This window comes from Macrosteles quadrilineatus, unplaced genomic scaffold (assembly GCF_028750875.1).
Source record: "Macrosteles quadrilineatus isolate MER2022 unplaced genomic scaffold, UCM_ALF_1.0 Scaffold_9__3_contigs__length_116548681, whole genome shotgun sequence".
Classification (NCBI taxonomy): domain Eukaryota; kingdom Metazoa; phylum Arthropoda; class Insecta; order Hemiptera; family Cicadellidae; genus Macrosteles; species Macrosteles quadrilineatus.
Window position 1 is genome coordinate 10,285,761 of NW_026542602.1, and position 20,376 is coordinate 10,306,136.

At 32.3% G+C, this 20,376-nt stretch overlaps 2 protein-coding genes across 5 annotated transcripts in view; one reads left to right on the forward strand and one right to left on the reverse strand.

Annotated features, from left to right (window-relative positions):
* Positions 1-8,537, forward strand: part of LOC129003095 (kinesin-like protein KIF23) — a 34,701-nt gene extending 26,164 nt beyond the window's left edge. For all 4 annotated transcript variants that reach the window (XM_054431330.1, XM_054431327.1, XM_054431329.1 and 1 more), the window contains 4 exons: positions 2,132-2,305; positions 4,346-4,419; positions 5,376-5,580; positions 6,948-8,537. In XM_054431330.1, coding sequence (XP_054287305.1) covers positions 2,132-2,305; positions 4,346-4,419; positions 5,376-5,580; positions 6,948-7,130 — 636 coding nt within the window. In that variant the 3' untranslated portion in view covers positions 7,131-8,537. The remainder of the gene's footprint in view (positions 1-2,131; positions 2,306-4,345; positions 4,420-5,375; positions 5,581-6,947) is intronic.
* A 2,920-nt stretch (positions 8,538-11,457) lies between these two features.
* Positions 11,458-14,032, reverse strand: LOC129002366 (pickpocket protein 28-like). The gene is made up of 3 exons (XM_054430110.1): positions 13,986-14,032; positions 11,952-12,964; positions 11,458-11,702 (listed from the first exon to the last, which is right to left on the reverse strand). Exons 1-3 carry the CDS (start codon positions 14,030-14,032, stop codon positions 11,458-11,460), a joined length of 1,305 nt encoding a protein of 434 aa, XP_054286085.1.
* Positions 14,033-20,376: the final 6,344 nt, after the last annotated feature.

Sequence of the window (20,376 nt, forward strand, 5' to 3'; positions counted from 1 at the left end):
TTCAATAAGAAGCACGAATAATAATCTCTTTTAATAAGAAGTAAGAATAAGCAATGTTTTTATGTAATTGCTATCTTTATCTTTTTTTATGACTGTTATTATTATCATTAAGTACAGTACTATGGTTTTATACGTTTTTATGAGTTATCTAATGTTTTTATTGACATTCTTCTAAACAGCATGTAGCAGTAGCCAATGAATAGCAGCAGGTACAAGAATTTCTATTCATCTGTTCTTTATGTGATATATTTTGCTGTACAGTGTTTAGTAACTTTTTTGTTTTCAGAGTAAAAGTTTGAGTAAGCTGTGATTTTAAACGTTATAATTTTTACAAGCTGCTATATCCGTGCTTTGCAACGTTACAGAACGGCAGAAAATGTGATCTAGAGAGCTATTAAAGTGGTGCTGATGTGTGTTTTAAAATACAGCAACTCTATGATTTTGTTTGAAAATATAAACAAACTGATTTAAAAGCGTAAACCTACTTACTTTCAAGCCCCTACTTTTGAAGTTAATAGATCCATAAGAATATGACAACATACCTTAGTGTAGAAATAGCATCAATTGCTTCATATTGATGCTTTATGAATGACATGTTTTACCATAATTCTTCAATTTTAGTCCAGCTTCTTCACATGTAGCTTACTATATAAATTAAAAAAAGAAACTTTGTGCAATACTTTACAAAACGTATACAACCTCACTTTAAAACCAAACATAACCCTCCTCAATCTACATGAAGTGCCACAATAGTTATTTGTGTAACTAGTGGTGAAAGTGGCACTTTGCTGCACACGAGAGCAATGTTTACGCACGAGCCGCAGGCGAGTGTGGAATGATCTCGAGTGCAGCAAAGGCCTTTTTCACTCGTGTTACACATTATATTTTTCCTACAGTCACTATAAAGCATATAAATAATTAGTATTTCAAACACTATGCAACACGTTTTTAGGTTCAGCTGGCAACACACAAATGGTGCCCTAGAGAAAGTAGTACCCGCGGTCCATATCACTCCGCTATTTTTCCTCGGCAAGAAATGTGCTCCGCGTTTTGAGAATATAGTTCCGTATGTTTTTGTAATTTGAAGTGGTTTCCGCTCCTAAAAAAAATGCTTAATAGGTATTTTCTTGTTTATTAAGATCGTAGGAAGGTTTTAAAAACGTTTAAAAGAAAAGTCCAGAAAGTTCAGGAATACCGAAACTATAAACACGAAATGACAGGTTAAATCGTAGTTATAATAGTCAATCAGCTGCTCATAGTATAATTATCTTTAAGTGTTGCCAACCTATTTCCAAGCGTACTCGGATTACGTGCATAATGGAACCACGCTGTTTTGTGTTGTTTCGTTGGAATCCTGATGTGCGGCAAAGTATAAACCGTACGGCAAAGTATAAACCGTAAGGCAAAGTATAAATATGCAGCAATTAGCAGCTTTCTGTACTATAAACAGTACAAGGAAGCCAACTTTGTCGGGTGACTGTAGGAAAACATATTTTTAGAGTAAATAAACAAACAACAGTTCATTGTACTGGCCAGCTGTTTCATTATTCAAATTAAATTAAACCATTTGAAAATTGGAAGCATGCCAGGAATAGCCCTTTGGAAATAAGCCTGTGGGGCAGAGCCCTTAGGAAATTCGTCCATATCAATTCTTTTCGGCAAATCTACACACTCTTAGCTTCATTTTGATGTGCCATATGCCTATATTTTTATTTGGTAAATGACGTTTACTGTTTACATAAAATTTTATTGTATCACTTTAATAATATAATAGACTACTGAGCTGAGGGAGTTATCATATCATATATTTGAATTAATATATCATAACTGCCTGCCCAATAGTCTACTAATCGTGTATTTTGAATATATAATATGCAAATTATTACATTAACGGTCATTCATACAGTTGTAGGCTTTTTTATGAATTCTGCTCCACTCCACCTCACTTGTCTCGATAATCATTTTTGACACGATCAGACCTGAAAATATCGAGGACCTGCAGATCCCTAGTAAATGGTATACTTGGTGACTGAGAAGACCAGTTTTGCTGCTGGGGAATGTGGGGAAAATGTGATCTTGTATTGAGATGAGAGACATCGAAACAAAGTCAAACTCTGTCTCACCTTTACAGATGGAGATTAAGAACAAGGATCGTAAGTTGCAGCAGGTGAAACGTATCTTGTCAGACGAGTATTTGAACACTCCCACTCCTCGGTCACTGGACACTCCCAGTGCATACAATATACGGACACCGTCTACTACTGACTGTATCACCACCCCTTCCAGTGTCACAGTCCGCAAACGGGTACGTCAAACAAAAAAATGTCTACCAAAAAGTTCATTAAGTTTTTCCTATCTTGGATGATTCAGTCTTGTAAAAGACGATGTGAGGATTTCAACCAATATAAGTCCACGTTTAAAGTTTATATTTTGTGTTTACCTAGGGTTTTTAAGCTGATCTGTGGCTCTCTTTCTTTTCCAGTTAGTGTGTGATGTAGTAAAACTTTGTAAATCTTTTTGAGTAAGTTAACCTTTTACATTTCCACTAAGTTAGGTCTAAGTATATTGTGTAGAAATGTCTGGATTAATAAATTATGCCTTGCTTTTAGAAGAGCCTGAGATTTTCAATCAAGCCAAGCTTTTGAATAAAGCTGGAGCCTCGAGCTTTTCCTGAGCCGAACTTTATTCTCATGAATTAAGTAAATACACAACAATAAGTTAATCAGGCTTAGTAAAAAACCTTTTTTCATTACATTGTCTCAAAAACAGAGCTGTCTTACGGATCGTTTTGAGTCTATAGATTTTTGCGGACTAGTCCGTAAAATTGTACGTACTCGAATCATATGGTTATGTCAAAGCTTATCTCAAAAACCAATCAGCTGTTCTGATCCTTTAAAATGTTTTAACAATATATTAACAATGGTTCAGTATTTGTTTGGTAAAGGCCTTTTCACACCGGCGTACTGGACGTACTGTACGTTTAGTACGTTTTTTTCAGCAAATCGCTGCCCATGTTATCATATGAGCTCATTCACACCGCGCGTACAGAACGTACTGAACGTCCAGTACGTACACGATGGTCTTGTGTGAATCGCTCGGAGAGTGACTTTTCTAAAACGTACGTGACGTACATGGGCTCGTGCATGCGCAAGTGAACACTTCAAAACCACGTGCTCAGCCAGTGTTAGGCCTACTTGTCCGACTGCAAACGAACAAGTGTACGTTTTGGAAGTTTCTAACACTTTTGGCTATATTTTGTATTTTCTGCTATAATATATGACAATGTAATGAAAAATATTGTTCGTAACTCGTCCTAAAATGCTTTTTATAAACTTTTTTAATAGAATTTCGTTAAACACGATATCGGTCCAAAAACCCTACTTTAGAGACTAGTAACGAAAGCTACTATTTATGCAATTTAATGTTAAGATGTAGTGGAAAATATAGTTTTTTAAGTAAAAAAATAGGATGAAATGAGGACTAAGTAGTTTATAATAAATTTCACCTCATTTTAATTTCTTCAAAAGGAGTTTTTCTTTAAATTGGCGCGGTCATATAGGAAGAATAGAAGTGAATATTAAGAATAAAAAACACATACAGTTTTTTTTAATAACTCTTTCGGTGCGTTTGGCAGATTTAAAAATATTTTTTTCCAAATTCTACAGGGTAAAACTTGGGGAGTTTAAGTTGTTACGAACGATCTACCTCAATTGGTTTGGCAGCTATACATTGTGTACGGGTGGTCTGCCTCACCTTATATAAACTTGTGGATATGAAACATAATTTTAAATTTTTGAATTGCAAGGACTAAATTTAATTGTTATAATTTATACTAGTAGCCATCGGTACTTTGTGACTTCAAAATCTGTGATATATTTGAATTAATTTACAATATTCTATTGCAAATCCCATCAAAACACAACATCTAACGTAAATCATTTTCTTCTTTAGGCTACATCATACAAAACATTACAATATTTTACTTGAATTCACTAAAACATCACCAACTGTAACGATAACCCCATTTTCGTATGGATGTAAATAAATTTGTATCATGGCCATCTGTTATGATGTAAACTTGAAAAAGTTCACATGATTGACAACAGAAGTCGGCACAAACTCTGAAATTTTAAAAGCCTATACAACAAAGGGCTTGGATGGGATATCATCCAAACCCACAAAAGGCACATCTAGAGGATAAGATGAGCTTTAAATTGGTACCCAATATGCCTAACATTAAATATTTAGGGGTCAATTTGTGGAATACAAAAATCCAACAAATTATTTTAATAATGTAGATATATTTATTCTGTGTATGTTTATTCTAGTGATATGTGTTTTACAGGCTGCTATGTACAACACTCCAGCTCCTGCGACTCACACCAGAACACCAGCAGTCAGCAACCCACGCTTCCGCAGGTTAGTCTCACACTAGCCTAGGTCAGGCAATCAGAGGTAGCTTAGCTACTGAATCTCATATTTAGTTACACTCACTGTTTGTCCTTGCAATCATAACGCATGCGTTTGTTCAAGGCAGTAAATGAAATGGAGTCTGAATAAAGATGTTAAGAAGTTTTAGTTCCTTTTTAATGATTTTTAGATCATAAATAATGTTAAGTTTTTTTTGGGTATGAATGCATTATTGCAAATGCAGGACATGGATGTTTAGCAAACTATTTATTACTCTTATGGTTGAATGATTTTTGTGAAAACAGTGTTGCTGGAAATTTAAACTCATAAAATAATGTAGGCCTACCCACCATCAAAAATTTTGTTTAGAATCTAGTTTTTGGGTTATTTGAAAGTAAGTAGCCTATCAGAAAACATTGATTTTCACAATATTTGTTATGTCATTTCTAAGAACACATTTTGGTATTCTAAAATTTATTGTAGGCTGTTTCAAAATCAAATTTGAGATTTTTTCACTATTCAATTGTTAGGTACAAAAAGATTGAAGATTCACAGAATATATGCTGTGATAATCTTTGAAACTAATTGTCTCCATAACTTTGAATATTAGAAAACTAATAATTCAATATTTATATGAGTTTTGTTTCCTTAATATTAATTGAGTTGATTTTGATGTAAAGTGTTATATAATTTTTTATGTGTTGTAGTTCTAGAGATGAACGGGTCCTGAAATTTTGAACGCGACATTGGATGGAGTTACGTTTAATTCAGGATTTTTTCCTGGCGTGATCTGTTCTAAGTGTATGAAATTTTGTCGCGATCACAAGTGGAAAATCCTGTCCTGTTCCTCCCTTAAAAGTCAGGAAGGAAATAAAAACCTGTCTCAATCTCAAGGTACAATCCCGTCCATTCATAATGATATCTGATAATACAGGTACTGTACTTGAAACTATGGTTGCTTCCAGGTCCAGATCAGTAGGAGAGGATAGGTGGCTGGAACACAGACCTCGTGCTCCTGTACCTCTCAACACTGTACTGCAACCTCACCTGCCTCGCCGCAGGAGTATTACACGTCTGACTGACCCTAGTGATCTCAACAACAAGGAGAAGTATTGTCTGATGACACAGGAGCAGGACAGTGACGGGGATCTGGAGACCTGCTTTTACAAGGTACAGGAGATATTGCTATTGGTTAACATTAAATCTTTTCTGTCATATGGTGTCAGGAAATGATCTTGAAAGTACCGGGTGTTTCTAAATGAATAGCTGGGTTTTAACGCTTTATAACTTTTATACTATTAAACTTACCACCATAAAATACGCATCATATGAAAAAGCAACTCAAAGAGTTTATGCCTTCCAAAGACACATTATTTAACAAAATTGATCCAGCAGAACTGTAGATTTAATTGTACAAAGTTAAAAAGTAATCTCTAACTTTTTTCATCACTAGTAATTCGGAGGTTGCTTGACGTTTTTGCAAATAACTTTTAAATGGTGAGGAAATCGACCAAAGTGGAAGGTAATATTCCGAAAGAGAATAAAATTGCCTACAATCTACTAGTATGCATTTTTTGGAAATACTCAAGAAAGGTACCAAAAATTGCCTCAACAATGAAAAAATTGAAAATCCCCGTCTTCAATGTAGACAATAAACATAGCAAACATTAAATTTCACACTTTTTTATTTTAAGCCAAATTTAGGCCACATTTATTGAGTATTTTCATGAAATGCATACTAGTAGATTGTAGGAAATTTTATTCTCTTTCGGAATATTACCTTCCACTTTGGTCGATTTCCTCACCATTTAAAAGTTATTTGCAAAAACGTCAAGCAACCTCCGAATTTATAGTGGTGAAAAAAGTTGAAGACTACTTTTTAGCCTTGTACAATTAAATCTACAGTTCTGCTAGATCAATTTTGTTAAATGATGTGTCTTTGGAAGGCATAAACTCTTTGAGCTGCTTTTTCATTTGATGCATATTTTATGGTGGTAAGTTTAATAGTATAAAAGTTATAAAGCGTTAAAACCCAGCTATTCATTTAGAAACACCCGGTATAACTGTCATAGAAAGACAAGCTTCCAATATACCCTGTCAAGATAAATTGAGGCAAGCTACCTGACTAAAGAGTTATAAGATTTTTTGTGAGGAAAGCAGGCTTATCTGAATGGGAAAGAGTCCTCTCTGGCTGAATAAACACAAAACGTTACTATACACCGAAATTAGAATACTAGTACCTTAAAGGCAGGTCCATAAAAGCGGCATTCGCTGAGCGCAGAACATTTAACTAGAGGCGAGCTACTTGGGTTGGTGTTTACTTACTTGCAACTTAGAGGTGCCCACACATCCTCACCTTCAGAGTCCAGTGTGTTAGTTTCTTTTGTGGAAAACACCGACACTGGTGTTTGTCAAATGACAAGTAGACGAAACACCCATACACTCTAGTTATGATTCAATGAGTAGCCTCTCAGTATGCAGCAAATGCTGAATGTAAACCACCTTAAGACTTATTTCATTAATCCTGTTTTTTGCAGGGTGATGTTATTCCCACTTGCAGTGGTGGAGCTCAGGTGATTTTGAATGATGTGGAAATTTTAAAACAAAAGTCGCCCTCCAACTCCCCTACTCGCAAACGCAGCAGCAACTATGTTCAGGAGAATACGCAAGAAAAGTGTTTTATATCCATCGAAGGCCACGCCAAGCGGTCCAAACACTAGGCTTTCATCAAGTGATAAGTTGCTCTCTTTATGTATCATGTTTATACTCCTTTGAATTTTATTTTGTAATTTGATATTTGGATGTATTAGTAGGCCTACTTTCAAATATAGATTTTAAAGCAACAACGGCCTAATCAAGTGTTTAACAACAGTGATTAAGGGCAGGTACACCTTATAACAGTATTTTTACGGTTAACACTCACTTTATCTTAAAGACTCACTTTTTTATGTCATATAAAGCTCTCTTATAATTAGTGAAACGTTTACAATGGTTCTGTGATTTGAATAATATAACTTTGTTGTGGCTATGTGGCACAAATTCTAAATATAAACTTGGATTTATAGTTTAACTTAGCTTAGAAATGAAAGAAAACTATCTGGGTTTCAGTGTAAACTGAACTGAACTTTTTTATATTTTCATGAATTCTCTACACTACATTTTGAAGTGCCTGATTATGTACATAGTTTTGTATTAGAGACATAGAAGTAAAGAACTTTCAAAAAGGATTATTTCTTGTAAAAACTACCATGCTAGAATAAATTATTTTACACCATTATCTTGTTAGTTCCTGGTGCCGAAGAGTTTTAAAAATGTATACATTCATTGTTATTAGGATTTCTTGGTGAATAATTTTAGTCCAAAAGTCCGAAACCGAACAAGTAGGATAATTTTGTATTTTTGATATTGATAGGGCCTACATTTAATAGCACATACATAAACTTATTTTAGAAATTTAAAGGTTTGAAAGTCATCCATTTTACCAGACTGACTGTTTCATTATTTTTTGTTGTAGATTTTCTGATAAATTAGCTTGTAAGATAATGCAATTCTAATGAGATAGATTTCAAGAATGTTATGATAAATAGTCAAAAGTGTTTTAGTTGCAGACAAGTATCACGGGATTCACCTTTAAAGATTGGCTTAAGTATATTATTTTTAACGTACAATCCAGAAATATACACATAGAACTACTCTTTTGTAAGTCGTTTGTGAGTTTTGTTAACTCTTGATCTTTTCAAAAATAAAAATCATTGTGCCATTCAAACCATAAAGATTTGTCCATTGTATATTGTCTAAGTCTAGTATTTTGACTATTTTAAATAGCTTACACTTTATATGCCTTAGTAAAAAATAAAAGTAATTAAATGATGTAACAAAGAAACATGTGTTAAATAGCTAAGGTTATATTTTTAAGTCATAATAGAGTGTGTAGGCTATAAAACTGTTAATTTTTACTATTGGTAGTTCGATAGCCTGAATAATTAGTTATAACTGCTGCTCTCTTAAAACCATGACATATTGAACAAAAACTGTGTAAAAATGTGTTATATTTGTATTTACTATTATTTCAGGGATTACATATTTTAAATAAACTTATAACCTAATAAACTTATATTTTCTACAGATTTAGTTGTTCTTGTTCTTCCTTTTATTAACAATATTTGTTCTGAAATCTTTTCACCCTAGCTATGTTCTAAAACTTTAAAAATGGTACTGTAGCACGATTACTAGAAAAATACCGGTATGGATCATAAACATAAACAAGTGACGTTTTTGGCCCGAAAATAAACATTATTTAACATTGCTTAAATGGAACTGCCAAAACATATGTTCAATGCTATTAGTATAGGATTCGGGCCAACAACGTCATTTGTTTATGTTTATGATCCATACCGGTATTTTTCTAGTAATTGTGTACTGTAGTTTATTTTTTATATATTTGCAATTGCAACTGAAACATTGCTAGAGCTGTTTACTGAAAAATCTATCTTTTGCTGGAATGAGGTACTTTAGGTACTTTAAAATTTGTCTTCTGTATGTAATAACTGAAACTTTAAACTTAGATTTCATAGCTAAACATATTTTAATTTTGTTTTGAATAATTGATCACTTCAGGAGTTAAAAGTACTGACTGACTATATTTAGCAATTTTAATAGCCTACTATATATAGTTGAGTCTCGATTCTTTGATTTTCAACCATCCAATCTTCTATTTGGACGATCGTACGATAAAATTGCCTGCTATTTCTGTGTCGCATGACTGATGACTATACATGGTTTAGTGTATGCAGGTTTAGTGGCTGTACTTTACGTCATACACTCATTCGAATGAAAATATCAATCGATATATCGGTTATTTGATATCGATATTATGATTACTCACTATTTCGATTACGGTATTCTATACATCAATTATTGCATTGGTTTTTTGTTTATTTCATTGTTTTTGTTTGTATAAGTCATTTTTTAAAGAACTTCACCATGAATTATCGAGAATTTAGTCAGAGTATTTGAAGTAATCCTGAAAATTGTTTCAAATGGATGCAAGATCAAGGATTAGTACCTGATACTCCTAAATGTGACATCTGTAACGAAGATATGAAAGTTAGAATACGAGGTGAAAATCAGGTAAATTTTAGATTTCAGAAATTATTCAAACCACACTCACTTTCTATAAATGTATTGAAAAACACCTTTTTTGAAAATTCTCACTTTGGATTTGTAAATATTTTTACATTAATTTACTTGTTCAGTATAAACATCACTAACCACGAGTTTCTCATTCGTGAAACTAACACTAGATTGATCAAGTAGTAAAGATTTTTTCAATAGTAGGAATATTTTAACTACGTTTAGTATCATGAATGAGGCTATAATTTGTAGTTTGGTTTTTGTTTGGTTTTTTTATCCTATTATATTGTTATATTTTTTAATTTTGTTTTTTTAAAAATTTAAGATAAACTAACTTAACTGATCATAGTTGCAGCTGATATATAATTTAAAACGATATTAAAAATCAATTGAAAATAATCGTAAATATGATTATTTGATATAGATTAATCGATATCGAATAATGAATATATCGATCGATATTTTCATTCGAATGAGTGTAGGACGTAAAGTTAGGTGCAGCCGGTTTAGTTATTAGGACTTTATTTCAAAATTACGTGATGAAATTGAATTAAATTTAATAAATTTGTATGATTTTGTGATGCTTTAAACTTCTATACCACATTATAAACATTTTTTTGTAATTAAAAACACTCTTTGCTTCCTTGTACAGTAGCAAACCTAAATACTCGTTAAATCTATAATGTTACTCTTTTAAATAGTGAATAAATCTGACCATATTCCTTCAGACATAATAGAAAGCATTTTATGTAACGTTTATTTTTGCATCGAAATTTATTTGATTTAAATGCAGCAAACCTGCAGACTACGTAATTTTAAAAAATTGATCAACATAGCCCTATAACCATAAACAAGCAAATTACAACAGTTATCTTTCTCTTCATAAGATTAACATGGGAATCTTAAATGTACAGTTTTCAGTAATTTTCTCCATAACCTTTAATTTTATAACAATACTTTAATATCCAAAAAATATTATATTAGTTAGCCATCCTCTAATAATTTAACTTGTCTTCTTAAAAAATATGATTCAAGAATTGGTTTCAAGTTCCTTAAAAAGAAACTAAGTCTAACTTCAGAGAATTTTACACATAGTCTTATCAAAGCCTTTTTCTAAATTTCTATTTCTTAGGGTGTGTTTATGTCGGAGCTGCGACTAGCGATAAGAGCAGCGATGCAAGCTGTGATTATTTCTCTGCTCTCATACTGTGTTTATGTTGGAGCTGAGATAGTAGCGTTGTGTCAAGTGGTTGAAGATGAGTGAGTCTGAAGAAGAAAATTTAGTTTTTTCTTCTTTTTCCATATAGGCCCTACTTTGTATAGAGGGAGAAAGTAATAGACCTTAGACGTTATTGGCTTTTACAATTCAAGGATTAACCAATCATTTTTGTTATAATTTTTCAAAAACCACATTTTATAATGGGTTTTGAATATTGATATGGTCTTATTTGTTAAGTTCTTTCATCTAATATTTTTTCTTTAGCCTTTTTAGAATTAATTGGAACAGCTGATGATTTTAAAATGATTCATATTGTACAAATAAAACATTCCTTTCTGTTCTTCTTGTAAACATGGTTTACTATTTTTTTCTCTCTAGGTGAAAAAAACGAACCTCTATCACAATGAACCTGTTGTGATGGTTTTTGTCCGATTTCGTAAATATTTCCGCCACTAAACTTTCAATATCCATCTTTGCACGACCAACGACACTAGCTGAGAAAAAGGACTGAAGCATTGTCACAGCTACTATCGCTGGTCGGGACCCAAGAGAGATTTAAAGCGCAGTTCCAAAGTAAACAGACCCATTGAAATACACGCACTAATTGTCTAGGCTCTAATGGCATCGCTGCTCTTATCGCTAGTCGCAGCTCCGACATAAACGCACCCTTAGTCAAAGTACACCAATGAGTAGACCTACCGTTCACATATATTTGCAAGAAAAATTCCAGTAACTTTTCTTATAGGTCGAACTATAGCATAGTACAGTACTTCATAAAGACTCATTAAACTAAATCCAAGTAACAATCCTAGAAGTCCTCCACAGTTACTGAGAGTAATGTCAATATTTGATGTTTTTTGACGATCTATTGTATTGAACTGGCCGATTCCGTAATAAACTGACACTCGAGCAATGTTACTTCCAGTGTTGTTGTTGAGACCTGTCCAAGGAAATAACGAGTTCTGGTTTGTCAGTCTTTGAAAGTTAGTTTGGGAATCAAAACTTATCCAAGAACAACCGAAGGGACATAAACAACTTTCAGTTACATTTAAGTGTGTTGATTTGCCTTTTAATGGAATCATCCCTAATTCATCTCTTACTTTATATAAACAGTGAAGTGATAAGTCGTTGCAGTAGGGATAGTCGAAGGTCCCCACTATCCTGTTGGATGTAAAAGGTACGCAGCTACATAATTGGAGTGACATTTTGGTGAAGCACTCCACAATGCAAGAAGACCGAGTGTAAAAGTTGAAGTATTCTAGTTGTACCTCGTCTAAAAATGCACAATCCCTCTCATCGATAGTCAATGATCTAAGGGAATTTTCAGTGCGGACCTGGGTAGGGTATAGTTTTATATTAGAGTGTACATTGAGAGGGACCCTGATAAATGTTTCAGTTTCTAGACTCTTGTCTGGTGGGTAGACATAAACTCTGAACCCAGTGTGGGTTGCAGAGCATTGAAACTGAAATTCCTCCTTGGGGTAAACGAGATCCATAGTTAACCCCATCAGGGGTCCTTCAATATCAGTCCACAACGGATAAACTTTTTCAAGATGTCCTCTAACTCTTTTAGGGTAGCCGTTATCGACATCCCAAAATTTCAAGTTGTCGTAAAAATTATATTGTTCACCAGGTGGAGGATTGTAGAATGGATACATTATTTCTCCGGGCAAACTGTTGAAGATATAGCATTGTCCCATCATAGTAATTATAGGTTTGAATAAAGTACAGCAATCTATTTTCTCTGATTTCCAATAACAGTTGACAATCATGTCCTTGCAAGGTGTTGCTGCATCACTTAAGAATTCAAAAAACTCTTCATCAATACTACTATTGTAAATTCCTGATGCGAAATGAGATGGATTTAAGCAAACCATTTTGCTAAAGAATGTGAATTTTGCATCTTTCTGCTTTTCTAAATCAAAAAACGACTTCCTTACAGGTGATGAAGAACACACTATTACCGCAGGAAATGGAATATCCCAAATAGGTGTTATCCTCGGGTTGTATACCAGTTGAAATTCATTGGTCATTCCTGTCAAGTATGTGTTTTTCACAACGATTCCGCTAATGTAAAGACATGTTAGGAATATTCCAAGCCAAAAAAATTGTTCTATCCTCGGAAGGGATGGGTCTCTGATATATCGGAGTCCATGTAGAGAACCGAACTTACAATACTCATCGAATAACTCGCACAAATAACTGAACAATGAATTTAATTTTGGATAGCGAACATGATGACTTTTTGATCTATATTGTTCATCCGATTTTCGATTGTAAAAATTAAAATTCTTGTAGTCTGATAAATAAAACATTGTGCAGTTTTTTTTCTCTCTTTTCCTAAAGATATATCATTTTTTGGGCAAAGCACCAACTGCTATTTTAAAAGTCTATCAAACTTTTACGGATGGACGCTCCTTAACTATCCAACATGACAGTTTTTCTGCTTCATCGACAGCTCAATTAATCTTTTTTCAGATCACTGAACCAAAACCCACTTCTAACATGGATGTCCGTAAACCATACAATTTACTTTTTTGCCATTTCTACAGTTATCAAAGGTAAACTTCATTTGTATCGTTTAATAAATAGGTTCACTCAAAATTATTTATTTAGCTTATGTATTTATAAATTACCAATTACCGTTATCAAAGTTTAACTTATTTCTTGTCGTTTAATGTTACGTAACACCACCACATGGTTGAGTGTAAGATTCAAAACACTATTTACATTTTATTAACAGCATAAAGTTCTAGCTGCTATATTGTTGATAACATATCAATGCAAAACTACGCATTCTTAAGATTTCTGTTAAACTTAGGCCTGGTTGTGGACTCAGAAAATGTTTAATTTATCTTAATTTATAAGCATCTTAAAGCATCTTTATGGTGGATGTAATAAAAAAGTGAAATCAAGTAAAAAAGGAATTACTTCTATTTTATTTCATCATTTAAGCTATTGGATGAATATTGCAAGCAAGGTTGTGTGGAGTATGAAATTTACTTGAAATTTTCTCCTGAAATAAAAAACTATTGTTTGAAATTGGCTTTAAAGTAATAATGTTATCAATAGAAACACGCATTTTAATAACAAACTTTACAGTTTATTTATAGCTTTACCTGGCACACGCTGCATTGCTACGCTAAACAACTATTATTTATAATTTGTTGTTTACGATAATGAAAAAGTGCCTTTTCATTAGGTGTAGCCTATACATAAATACCACACGTGAGCACGCAACGTACAGCGGTCTGTGTGAAAAGCATGCATTTTATCAATTCAAACCAGGGATAGTCAGGGATTGCCCTTGTGAATTATTAATGGTGATTGCAAGAGCAAGACCAAATTAAATTGATGTCGCTTCAATTTCAATTGGATTAGTTGATTTCTACAACAGGTTGAATATTTGGCTGCAGTTTCAGTTACAAATAGAAGTTTGAAGTAAAAGAAATCTCTTTTATGGCGTGGTATATTTTAATTTTGACATTCCAAATATCCAATAGCTATTTAGAAAATGTTTCTGCAACTATTTCTTTCAGTAAATATACACACATGTTCGTTGAAATAGTAATTTGTTCAACGTAGTAAGCTCGTCAGCAGGGTAGTACACGAAAATATGTCCCTAAAGGTAGGCCTACATCTTAAGTTTATTCATAACAATTATTGTTGAAATACAAAATAGGTCTAATGGTAATCGATATATTTTATCGGAATAAGCTATTACTGTAGTACCGGTACTCATTGTTGGTAAGACCTGGACTCGGGACCGATTTACTTTTTCGTTTTGAGGTCCCTAGAGGCCAAAAACACCATCCGTTCAAATTCATATAAATGTCCGTTAGCACGATAACTCGAACAAAAATGGTCCGATTTTGGTGTATTTGGTACCAACCGTGTAAACCTACATTTATTCTAACGAGTTCGCGAACCATATCATGATCAAAGTATGGGAACGGAGGTTTATGAGGTAAAATTTGTTTTTTCCATGTTTGACCCAAAAAATATAAAATTTAGCAATTTCTTTCCAAAATGTTTTTTAGAGCTTAAAAAAACAAATAATTTAGTACTGTATGTTGTTGAAACATTATTATGCGCCAAATGGTTACGGAGAAAATTCCAAAAAATTGTAAATTTAAAATTCTCATGTTATTCTTATAGAGAATAAGTAAACTGTTGTAGTTTGCTTGTTTATGAACATATTTTAATCAAATTTGGAAAATGCATTCATAGATGATAGTTCTCCTTTAATTTTAAACTGATTCATTCTGACAATGACCTTGTACCTGCTAAATTAAGTAACTTAGATAATTCTTTGCACAAAACAAATTCACTGGCTCAAAATAACGAACTAAAAGGTTTATGTAATCAATCTTTTTATTCAACTAACTGTGATTTAATAATGCATTACAATTGTCAAGGTTTAAATTTAACAAAAATTTCAGCTCTCAATTTATTTTTATCTGAGGCCAATTTGAATATTAAAGCTATATCTTTTAATGAACATTGGTTAGATCATAATTCAGCCTCTCTGTTAAATACAATCAATAATTTTAAATTGGCTAGTTCTTATATAAGAGAAAGTGGCTGTAGGGGCGGATCTTGCATATTAGTGGATAAGAACTGTAAATATGTAACAATAACACAGTTTTCCAATTTAAATGAAGACTTTATTTTTGAATGTTCTGCTATTGAACTTGTGGATTTTAATTCAGTTTTAATTTCTATTTATACAGTACCAAATTTCAACATAAGTAAACAGTTTTTAGATAGACTTGAAATTCTATTTTTGATAATACAGAAAAAATTCAAAAAAAATACTGTTTTTGTAACTGGAGATTTTAACATAGACATTTTAACAAATGACACATTCACAAGTAGATTTAAAGAAATTGTCGAATGTAATGGTTTTTGTTTTCAATTTGAGGAGCCAACTTAGAATAACAAATACTTCATTTACTTGTTTGGATAATTTTATCACACCCAAAACGTTTAGTTGCCATTACAGGTTAAACACTGAGTTAGGTCTTTCTGATCACAATGCTATATTTATAAACCTTCCTAAGCTAGCCAAGTGTAAAACCATCAAGAATACTTCTAGTTCTTTTAAGAAAAGAATCATCTCTGATAGAAATACAGATGAATTTTGCAAATATCTACAGAGCACTAATAATAATTTTGTATTTAACCCCTTAAACCCCAATGAAAATTACAATAGTTTTTTGAGAAATTTTTTATTATCTTTCAATCATATATTTCCTGTTAAATCACTAAAAAAGAATGCTAAAACTAATAAATCTACTCTGAATTGGGTGACCCAAGGTATAAGAATTTCCAGTAAGAGGAAACGAGAATTGCACTTGGAAGCCAAGTTTAGTAGAAACCAAGAGTTTTTATCCTATGTAAAGCAATACAAAAAAATATTTAAAAGTTGTAAAAAACTCAAAAATTCTCTCAAATAATAACCTAATTAGAAAATCTGAAAACAAGTCTAAGGCAGCTTGGCAAATTGTTAACAATGAACTGGGTTTAAACCGTACTCAAAGATACAAAATTATTTTAAAAGATGATACAAACCAAACCACTGTTGATAATCCTGATGATGTAGCTAAGCTTTTTAACAGTTTTTTCTGTAATACAGTTATTAATCTGAATGTAAAAAAGGCTTCTGTCAATGGTGTTCATTCGTCTGTAAAATCATACTGCAGTGATGGTGGGGTTACATTGTGCAATCTTAGCCCCACTAATAAAGATGAAATAAAAAAGATTATCCTTTCTCTAAAGAACAAAATTTCGGTAGGCTGGGACGAAATCCCAATTAAATTGATCAAATCTGCTGCTGACATTATCTCCGAACCCTTATCTCTTATTATAAATCAGTGTTTAAAGAATGGTATTTTTCCGGATCAACTCAAGTACTCCCAAATTTCTCCCGTTTTTAAGAAAGGTTCAAAATCAGATATTAATAACTACCGTCCAGTATCAGTATTAAGTAATTTTTCTAAAATATTTGAAAAAGTAATAAGTTATAGACTAGTTAATTATTTTGAAAGTAATAATTTATTTTACAATAAACAATTTGGTTTCCGAAAAAACTTAAGCACAGTTTCTGCTCTTACTCAGTTTGTTAATGAGATTGCAGAGGCCTTGGACAGGTCTCAGGCCACAGCAGGTGTTTTCTGTGACCTGTCTAAGGCTTTTGATTGTGTGGATCACTCACTCCTGTTACTAAAACTTATTGATTATGGGATTGGGGGAAGTTGCTTTTCTTTAATACAATCTTACCTTTCTGAAAGAAAACAAAGAACTTTAATTTTAGAAGATAACAACAAACATTATTCACCATGGGAAATTATATCCACAGGTGTTCCCCAAGGCTCAGTATTGGGCCCACTTTTTTTTCTTATTTACATTAATGATCTTCCAAAAGCTATTAATAAAGAACTAATTCTTTTTGCCGATGACACTACTGCTTTGATCAAAAATAATAATACAACTGAAATGTTTTCTTCTCTGCAAAGTGTGGTTAAGGACATGGAGCAATGGTTTTTAGAAAATGGGTTAAAACTTAATGTTGAAAAAACAAATATTATTAAATTTTCTACTAGACACAAAAATATGGAAAACTGTTCCTTTAATTTAGTTGAAGCTCATAAATTCTTAGGGGTTTACGTAGATGACGCAGTTAAATGGGATTCACATTTGAATTATTTACGTAACAAAATTAGGTCGATATCATCTTTATTCATACATTTAAGGGACTGTGTTTCTATTGAGACACTTAAAGTAGTTTATCATGCTTATGTGGAGTCAGTGTTAAGATATGGCATAATTTTATGGGGTCAAGCTACTGGTATTAAAACTTTATTCAGGTTACAAAAACGTATTATTCGTATTATTACCAACTCTCATCCACGCAGTTCTTGTAAGAAACATTTTCAAAATTTAAGAATTCATACATTAACGGGGTTGTATATACTAGAATTATTAAATTACATACATTCAGTTAAAAACGAGCTACCAGAAACAATACATTTTAATCACAGGTATGAAACCCGAAATGAAAATATATTTAGACTCCCCAGACACCGTTTGACCCTATATGAAAAATCTCCATTGTACGCTGGGCTGAGATTGTACAATGTGCTTCCGCCATGCTATAAGTCACTAAGCAAAACCAAATTTAAAGATACAATAGATAATTTTCTTATTGACAAGGCTTTTTACTTAATTGAAGATTTTTACAGAACTACAATTTAGAATTTTTTTTTTTTTAAGTGTTTAGTTTTAAGTTAAAAGTTTTAATTTTAAATATTTTATGTATGGATTTAATTTTGACAATGCACCTATTCTAAATGTTATGACATGTATGGAATGTTTTGTGCAAATAAAGTCTATGTCTATGTCTATGTCTATGTCTATCTTACTAGAGTGGATTTTGAAACGCACGTATTAACGTTCCTGGCCTTTTACTTCGTAGATACTGTATTTGTAGTTTATTAATATGTGTTTTAATATTTTTTGGGACGGGGGCAACATGTTACACATATTTATTTGGTAAAGTCTCGAAATTCACGACCATCACGTGGTTACATGTACTAGGGTACATTTTTCAACTTTCACCCTGTTTTTAGACAAATTATTCATGCCGAAATATATAATATATTTTTATGTAATCAAAATCAATAGTTGTTAAACTTACAAAAAAGGAGTATATAATAATTTTGTTTTCATTGCGAACTGACTGCCATGGAAAAATAAGTCTGTCCCTCGATTTGACGTCCGGACCATAATGGCAAAATTTGCAACTTTGGAACACAACATGGCAAGCCTGGCGACGATACCGGTTAGTTTTCCCTGGTTGACTGGTTCGGGATGTGCGTTAGTTTTGTTGTGCCGGTGGTTTAGCAGTAAAAAAGTAAGTACAAGATTAATAAAGGTAAATTTGTAGTTTTTTTGTGTTTCCACGTACGTAGTTATTTGATGAATTAAACATGGTGTTAATTTATTATATTGTAATTGCTACGTTAACCTAGAAATGCACTTTGCCTCCTCATACATGAGATGTAGGGCTGCCACCAGAAAAAGAGCCAAATAATACGTGATTTCACAACCGTGGTATCACGACCATCACAGGTTTATTCACGACCAAAATAGCCTTATCCATTGTACTGTGTTTTGGTCGTGAAAATAAATTTTAACAGCATTGTAAATTGCACAGTTTAGTTTAATTGCAACACAATTTTTTCTTATAACAGTACAATTAATTAAATGAAGGACATAAAAAAATAGATTTTGAACTATGTTTGCACTGACTAGTATTTTTATTGCCTTATACAAGGTAACGCTTATATTGTATATAATTATAAATAAAACTATTACGTTCTAAAAATAAATTATGCTTTATCTAAAAAAACAATATAGTGATTCTCTTTCATCATCAATTCCAGACCGTAACACTTGTCCCTGACCATAACGTTCATGATTTGGATCATAAAAAATTGAAAATTGATATATCATCAACTTCCAATGTTTTACACACAAAAAGGACGCTTCTTTAAAAACATGAAGCTTTTTCATATATTAGGAACGGTTGTTTGGAGTTACAACAACTTAAAGAGATTTTTTAGGTTTTTAAAATTTTTTTGTTTTAAATTTTTTTAGAAAGACCAAATATTAATACCAAAAGCTCAGTGAGCTGTTTATTGCAAAATGGCCCTAAAACTAAATGTATTTACAGCAAAACATATTCTTAACATTAACTATTTTTTATATTCATTTTTACGTCTGTTATGTTTGTGACAGAATTTCGTATTTTTAAAATAAAGATGTTCTATTAAAAAAAAAAAACCAAAGATAGTGCGTTACCATGGACATTTGATAAAATTTCAAATGTTAATAAAATAAAAAATAAAAATTTTTCGAAAAAATAAACATATTATAAAGTGCTTTTCTTGAGAACATAGGTACGTTCTTAAATTTTCACTCACTAAACTATTAGGTAACATTTAACAAACAAAAAACTGTTTACCCTCCCTTTTGCAGCAAACCCAAACCTAAGTACTGTGTAATTATATTTAAATAGCGAATAAATGTGATATTTTTTAAGGAGACATTTGAGTGTAAATCCAATCAGGCAAATGGAAATTCTTCTAGTTTGCAGGTTTGCTGCGGCGGGGATATTTTCTTTATCCAATATTGATTCTGATACAGTACCTTCTCCTTCCTTTTGTTGGTAGGCCTGTCATTGCATGCTTGCTTGCATAGCCGTCTCCGTCCCGTCATTGAGTCTTGAGTAGGCCGCGGCCTTCGAACTGGCAACGTTGCAAGTGGTGTTGAAACAGCTGATTTTTTTGGAAGCAACTAATGGTATTTGTGTATTTACGAAAGATTGATTACTGGACTATGACAATATTGACTCCGCTTAAAAATGTACAGATATAGATTTTAATTCATATTTTATTGTTTCAATTTTCAATTCTGTATGTTTTATTTTCAATATTTTAATAAATTTATGTTCATAAATTAAAAATTAAATCAATAAAGTGCGAATTAATGAGCTGATGTCAACTGTCTGCCATGTTATCTTATGGGACGTATGTCACTGAACAACACCA